Source organism: Panthera uncia, chromosome D1, assembly GCF_023721935.1.
Source record: "Panthera uncia isolate 11264 chromosome D1, Puncia_PCG_1.0, whole genome shotgun sequence".
NCBI classification, from domain to species: domain Eukaryota; kingdom Metazoa; phylum Chordata; class Mammalia; order Carnivora; family Felidae; genus Panthera; species Panthera uncia.
In genome coordinates, this window is record NC_064808.1 from 110,298,324 (window position 1) to 110,306,486 (window position 8,163).

Consider the following 8,163-nt stretch of genomic DNA (forward strand, 5'->3'; position numbering starts at 1 on the left):
CGTCCCAGTGCTGTGGAACCCCAGACTGGGGCCCTCCCAGGCCCAGCTCACGCCGCCGTCTTCCATCTCTGGATTCAGGCCGCAATCCCCGTCTGGGGACACGCTCTGACAGACAACCTTCACTACTGGGCTCGGGGATGGTGCACCTTGCACGGAGCTGATGCACAGGCAGAATCGTCGACCGGCTGACCTGGTGATTGAGGGAGAGTCCCCAGGTTGTTGGGTCCGTGTGGTAGGGCAGGACGGGTGCGACACTTCAGTTCTTAATCTGACTTTTCTTACACGGTTTAAGAAATATCTGTGGATGTCATGAACGTGTCTGGAAAATATTCGCCCAGTAGACGCGGAATATGCCAAGCACTGGGCTGGGCATCACAGGTGACACAACCCGTCTCCCCCCGAACTGTCTAGCTAATTGGTGGCTGCTTTTCAGGTAAATCCACAGGCACAAATCCAAGGTCATCACTCTTGTCCTTACGACACACAAACACAGACTCCAAACTTGCCTCTCCTCAAAGTCCCAACATTTCCCGCAGGCTCTCTCCGTTCCTCTGGGTACAGGTTGGTCATTTTTCCCATGAGAGAAACCTAAGTTATATATTCATTCTTGGAAAGTAATGAGGAAACAGGAGAATGTAGCCTAAGAGACCTGTTCTTTCCTCTCTTGCCACCTCAGTGAGACCATCGGGGCAACTCTGTTCAGAGGTGGATCCTCGGCCAGCTGTGGGGCAGCCGCAGAGGTAATTTATTATGTGCTAAAAGACTTCAGAACATGATTACTTTCAGAACATGACTTTTTTATTGAGGATTTTAACTGGGACAAACGAAGCAAAGGAATTGTTATGCATTTTCCACCCTGGACGTGTAAATCTTTATGCAATGAAGAAATGCAATTAAATGAAACTCAAATTTGAAAAGCTAACAGTTGATAATAATGATCAGTGGAGAGATGGTCAGTTTTCTGCCACAGTTTCAAGCTAAAATTAATTAGCTTCTAAAGTAAAATACGTGGAAAATCGAGGCCTTACTTGAATCCTAATGCGACAGATACGGACTGGATTTTTGGTTCCTTGTAACTTTCTGTAAATTGTCCACAACTATATTGGTGTAGACCGTGGTAGGGATGGAGGTCGGTCCCTATGCTGCCACTCCAGGCAAATCTAAGGACAGGCATCTTGTACTGCGTCCTTCTGTTCTATGCGGCTTCTCTACATTTTACTTAAATTAACTGGCAAAGGAGACGCTATAAAATGACGTCAAAATAAAAAATTGGTAAAAACAGTAAAATCGATAATCTGAAAGAATACTGTTAAGACATTTCCCCCACACCGTAACAGTGGTATAGAACATGAACATGACGCCTGATCGGATCCACAAGAAAGTAAGAAAATGTCTGTTCATGAGACTTTGTTGAAGGGTAGCACATGCCAGCGGAATCCTGAAAAAGATAAACCTAGGTTATTTAGTCTACAACTACATGTAAGTAATAGTAAACATATTTAACTACTATATATTTTCTGCTAAAATGTCATGAAACTTACATCAAATCTTTGACAATTAAATTGGTAATTAACTGATACTTTAAAATATTTACTGACAGCAGCCTACTGGGCTAACAGTACATATGTACAATACAAATGCATATAATTCTCGACCTTAAGGAACTTATAGTCTAAAAGGAAATCTTCTCTTTTGAAAAAGTGCTTTTAAAGTGCTAATAGTGCAAAACTTTGTTTTGCAATTTTCTTCTATCTTTGCTTTCCTTTAGAATGTGATCTTTACATACTATGAGGGAAGCAACTTTGTTTCTTTTGTTTATCACCACAAAATGCCCAACACAGCGGGGGACACACAACCGGCACTTAATAGTATTTGTTAAGTGATTGAATAAAGATACTTAGAAACTGCTTCAAATGTGCTAACAATCTTTTATAGGACACTAGAATTCAAGCATCAGATTCTGTGATATACAGACATCTTTACAACATCCTTACTTATCTGCCCTAGAAGCTATGGTTCGACAAACTGGAGAATGTGTTCTACTACATCTGAGTCACACATTTCGCTCTTAAATAAGGACAGACTATTATTAGACAGGGACAACAGAAAAGAGGCCAGGGGGGACGTTTGTATGGCTCTCCAAATAAAAGCGTAACTTATCAACTTCTAATTTTGACAAAAACACTAAATATCATCCATCATCTTTTCCCCTAGACATAACATCGCACTAGTTGCTAACTCCCATTGTAACAACCCTGTTAATACCCAGTAATTAAATTGATTGGTTGCAAATTCCCCTTCAACACTTACATATGCCGTAACTTTAAAGATGGAAGAGGTAATTTGTATTTTCTTGGTTTGAGGATTCTTTCGAACACTAAAATGTGGGGGGGGGGGAAGGGATACATTTTAAATATAACAAGCATTTACATAATACATTTATTTTTGTTTATTTATTAACATTTATTCATTTTTGAGAGAGCATGAGCGGGGGAGAGGCAGAGAGAGGGGGAGACACAGAACCCGAAGCAGGCTCTAGGCTCCCAGCAGGTGTTCAGCACAGAGCCCGATGCGAGGCTCAAACCCACGAACTGTGAGATCATGACCAGAGCTGAAGTCAGGCGCTTAACTGAGCCACCTAGGTACCCCTGCATTTTTTTTTAATGTTTATTCAGTTTTGAGAGAAAGAGAGAGACAGAGCATGAGCAGGAGAGGGGCAGAGAGACAGAGAGGGAGACACAGAATCCGAAGCAGGCTCCAGGCTCTGAGCTGTCAGCAAAGAGCCCGACGTGGGGCTCGAACCCACAGACCGTGAGATCAAGACCTGAGCTGAAGTCAGACGCTCACCTGACTGAGCCACCCAGGCGCCCCCCACCCCCCGCCTTTTTTTTAGTGTTTGGCATAATACATTTAGAATACCGATCCCTTTAGTATGCAGGTGTTCTTACGCATACATAATATAGAAATACACAATATCCGACTCAAACGGTTTGAAAAGGACGGACCCGCAGTTTTACCCCAGGATGGAGAACTGCAGAAAGTGGAATTTTACAGTTAGAATATGTGAGGTCTGACCGAGACTCAGGATGAATGTTTCCCAAGCCAGAGACAATTATCAGAAAACTAAGAATTGATAAAAGTCCGACTGAAGTGTAGGCAGCTGTAAGGCTGCAGAATCCCACAATGTAAACACACACGCCGGCTCTGGCACGGATTTGTTAGTTCCTTTTGGGAAAGATTAACCTTTCTGAACATCAGTTTCCTCACACGTCAACTGGGCATACTATGGTTCTTTTTAGAATTATGTGAGAATCGAGGGGGATAAGGTATATGAAAACTGTTTGTTAAATTATATCGTATTAAAATTATTTTCTTTCAGTACCTCTCTTTCAGTTGCTCTCCCCCACAAGATTCCCTGCGGCAGCACAGAGCGGGAGCACAGAGAGGGAAGGAACAAGCTACAGAGAGAGATGCACACATGTTCCCTTCCTAATGCTTTACCATCTGCCAAATACCTTCATATGACTTCCCTCATATAAAGACCACACAGCTCCACGAGGCTGTCGGGCACGACTTTACCAGGTTTAGAGACAGTAGGGCCAGAGAAGTTAAACGAGACATTAAAGACATTCCGGCTAAAAGTGGTCTTTCTGGGAATAGACTCCAGGTGACACAGCGTCCATCCAGGTCCTTTCCCTAGGTCTCAACCGCTCACCCCCTGCCTCCAATCCAGCAGATGTGCCCCACAGGCAGTCCTCCTGGGTGACAGGGGGACGTCACATTGAAAGGAAGCTGGCCCCTTCCTCACTTCACTAGGTGCAAGCATCTTTCTCCTTCACTACGTATGAAGAGTGAGGTGGGCCAGGAGGAGAACGAAGGGGGACTGTGTCCAGTGTGTGTGTGTGTGTGTGTGTGTGTGTGTGTGTGTGCGCGCACCTACTGGAATGGGCAGACCTGAGCCATGTCAGGGTTAAAAGTTCTTAGGCAGTTTTTGGGTTTTTTTAGGCAGCTTTTATCTGCAGAAATCATGCAATTAATTTCCATATCCTTCTACGACATGGATTAAGGTCATTTTATTTCTCTAAACACTTAACATACACTGCTTAAAAACTGAAGACTATATTTGAAGTTCTGTGCTTATCCAAGGGGTAACTATAGTCACTCCATATAAAACATTTATACTGCACACACCTACATAACCACCCAAACCAAACTACAGAACATATACCTATGGTTATATCCGATTTGAAGTGTTGATCTGGAGATGGTGATACGGGTATAAACATACAAAAATTCACTAAGCTGTAGGTCCACTATAATTTGTTCACTTTACTGCATGTAAATTAGCCCAGTCAAAAACAAAAACAAAAACAACCTAGACCAACCCTTGTAAAAGTTTGTACTTACCAAATAAACTGAGAAGAAAATTTAGTTTGACACTTCATTTAACAATCACTTCACACATACATGTACTGTAGTGTACTACTTACCGAAGAAACTACCATTTGAACATTATTAGAAGTTGGTTCCTGGGTGGCTCAGTCGGTTAAGTGACCCACTCTTGATTTGAGCTCAGGTCATGATCTCATAGCTCTGGAGTTTGAGCCCAGCGTCGGGCTCTGTGATGACAGTGCGGAGCCTGCTTGGGATTCTCTCTCTCTCTCTCTCTCTCTCTGCCCCTCTCCCGCTCTCTTTCTCTCTCAAAATAAATGAATAAACTTAAAAAAAAAAAAGAAATAAGAATCCCACTGCTTAATTAGCATTTGAGGGCCATAATCTAAGCCTCACAGTTTAAATAATAAAATTTCACATCTCAGGCAGATACGCAGTTTGGAAAACCTCTCCAAAAACTTTGATCGGAGCCTGTGTTTAATACTGACAGCAGAAAAGACAAAGGCTTCCATTAGTAACTACAGAATTATTTCTGCATAGACATTTTTCAAATGTAATGAAACTGGTCATATTTACTCTCTAATGAACCGGCTCTGAAGTATTACCTATATTATTTAAAAGAACCATAATCCTTGAAAAGAAGGCACTTTCCAGAATGTTTCAAAAGGGTATTTTATGGGACTTGTAATAATGGATGAGGGAAAACATATCTTCAGAATGTTTTCACCCTTTGGTTTGAGCCAGAGACCACTAAAATCAAGCTCTGTGACGTGCCTCCAACACGGACACACATAAGGGACGCACGTCTTTTCTGGAGCAGATTAGTGATGACGTTTCTCTGCAAGGGCAGGTCAGATAATGTAAAGCAGCTACTGCGTGTACAATTAGAAAGATAGCAGACGTTCTCCTAAAAAATGTGTAAACGCCCAAAATTCAAGTCACGGGACAGGAAAAAACAATATCCTTGCCGGTTAACTTGGCTTGTACAAGTGACTTGTCTGGATATGTGGCTCAGGATGACAAGTTACCGACAACTGCTGGAGGTCCACGGGTGCTTCCCCTACACGTGCATTCCTCCCGAGAAGCTACACCGATCCACCCTGCACCCTCACCTTGACCAGATGCCACCGCCTCTGACCCAAATCAGCACGACCGGCTAGAAAAGCCAGAGGAAGTGCGAGTGATAAGCAAACCGGCACGGCTCTGAAGGGACCCTGTGATCATTTAGCCCATTCGGTTGCTTTGCACTGGCACTTAAGCCATCTTAAGCGAACATTTACTCTAATCATAATTTTCTTCTAAAGTTGTTTTGGGAAGACAGTTTCACATCTCCTCCGCACTTAGCAGAGGAATTCATCAGCATGCTTCAACTTGGATCATCATGAGAAATAGTTAATGGTTCTCAAATAAGAGTAATGCTGTAACTGGGCTGGTTCCTTCTCAGCGTCCCCTGGAATGGCAGACTAGTGACGTGCGTGTCTCCCCTGGACAGGGGACGGGCTGCCCTCTCTGCTGGCTCTTGGGGACCCCATTCCATCAAGACTTCCCTAACACAGCCACCCTAATAATGTCCTCTTTTCAACTTCTGGGGTATTTATTACAGTATCAGGAGCTGCAAACGTTTGCCTATAAAAAATCGAACATTTGATTTCATAACAATTTTTCCTTATAAAACCTTCCAAACTATTACTTAATATGTTAGTTTCTTATCATTTCCTTAAGGTCAAGGGCTGTCTGATGCTCCTCTTGTAGTCTCTTCGGAGCCTGGCGGAGTTCTGTGCACAATATTAACACTTGTCGGTTGCCCGCCTAAGGGATTCTGAGGGTGTGATTCTCTTCTTTCTGTTGGGTGCCGTGAGTCTTGACTACTCATTTTACCAGCGGCCGTGAACCCTGGAGCCATAGTTTCACTTAGCACCCAAGCAGTGTGGAAGAGAGTCACAGGTGAGAATCCAGGACAGGGGAGGTCAGGGAAAACAGTTTCTTCAGTGTTTAGGTTCTAAAGTTACTTCTGTTTCAAACACCTCCGGCAGAATCTCCTCTTGCATAGCACACGATGGTGACGAATTCCACACGTTCACGTGGCCAGTGCAGTACAACACAATGTCGTGGCAGCAGCGTGCGCGCGCGCGCGTGTGTGTGTGTGAGACTAGGTGTACCACAGAGTATCTGCAGGGAGTGCTGGAAGCAGGCCTACGGGTTTTCACGAGCTGAATATAAGGACAGAATGTTTTGGATGTGAGTATGTATATGTTTTTCTCAAATTCTGTTTCTAACATTTTTTTGGACAATCTTTATGTATTGGCAGAGTAACTTTTCCACAAAAATCAGAGGCAAATTAAAGAAATAATTTTTGTTTTTAAAACCGTATCAGAGGGGCCCCTGGGTGGCTCAAGCAGTGAAGCGTCTGACTCTCGGTTTTGGCTCAGGTTATGATCTCGTGGTTCATGGGTTCCAGCCTTGCATCCGGCTCTGAGCTGACGGCGAGGAGCCTGCTTGGGAGTCTCTCTCTCCTCTCTCTCTCCTCCTCCCCCACTCTCTCGCTCTCTCTTTCTCAAAATGAATCAACTTAAAAAAAACTATATAAGAAAAAGAATGAAGTGAAATAACTACATCACGTAGTTGTCACACAGCTGACACACAGAGCAGAAGTGAGATTTGAGATGCTGAGTGCAAGTAACGATCGAGAGTTTTACAAGCTAATTCTGTTTTTTTCCGATTAAAGCAAAATTTTGTAAGTAAACTCTGCTTTCACTTGTTCCTATCCCTTTTGCCTACAGACATGATCCAAATCTTCATCACTGAAAAGCCCAACCCAATCAAAGTATAAATAAATGATTATAAAGTTTTTATACCAATTAGATCTTCAAAGAGAAAAAAAACAGAACCAGTGGATCACCTAAGCAAACCTGGAATTTAGAATTAATTTAAAAATGTAAAGTTTATGCCTAGATAAAAATCTTTCCACCTCTTTACAAAAAAAGTAATTGTTCTACTATTAGTCAAGCAAATTTACACAACCTGAGGAATCTTGTGTTCTCCTGAAATGTGAAAAGAGACCTGGGGTAAATGTCACAGGAGACCTGGGGTAAGTATAACAGGAGTTCTGGGGTGGGTGTGACAGGAAATCTAGGAGAAGTGTGAAAAGAGACCTGGGGCCAACATGACAGGAGACCTGAGGTGAGTGTGACAAGAGACCTGGGGTGAGTGTGACAGGAGACCTGGGGTAAAGGTGACAGGAGACTGGTGGTAAATGTGAAATGAGACCTGTGCTAAATGTGACATGAGACTTGGGTGAGTGGACAGGAGACCTAGGTATCTGTGACAGGAACCTGGGGTAAGTGTGACAGGAGATCTGGGGTAAATGTGAGAGGACGCCTGGGATAAGTGTGACAGGAGGCCTGGGTTAAGTGTGACAGAAGACCTGGGGTAAGTGTGGCCCAAGACCTGGGATAAGTGTGAAAGGAGACCTAGGGTAAGTGTGACAGGAGCCTGGGGTAAGTAAGTGTGATAGGAGACCTGAGGTAAACCGACATCAGACCTGTGATGAATGTGATAGGAGACCTGAGGTAAAAGTGACATCAGACCTGGGGAGAATGTGACAGGAGACCTGGGGTAAATATGACAGGAGACCTGTAGTAAGTGTGAGAGGAACCTGGGGTAAGTGTGACAGGAGACCTGAGGTAAATTTGAGAGGACACTTGGGGTAAATATGACAGGAAATCTGGGGTAAATGTGAAAGGAGACCTGGGGTAAATGTGACAGGAGACT

General features: G+C 43.4%; 1 protein-coding gene across 2 annotated transcripts in view; it reads right to left on the reverse strand.

The window, feature by feature from the left end:
- Positions 1-776: 776 nt before the first annotated feature.
- Positions 777-8,163, reverse strand: part of CFAP300 (cilia and flagella associated protein 300) — a 23,345-nt gene continuing 15,958 nt past the window's right edge. For both annotated transcript variants that reach the window (XM_049614417.1, XM_049614424.1), the window contains 2 exons: positions 2,311-2,377; positions 777-1,438 (listed from right to left, as the gene is read on the reverse strand). In XM_049614417.1, the coding sequence (XP_049470374.1) occupies positions 1,310-1,438; positions 2,311-2,377 (196 nt within the window). In that variant the 3' untranslated portion in view covers positions 777-1,309. The remainder of the gene's footprint in view (positions 1,439-2,310; positions 2,378-8,163) is intronic.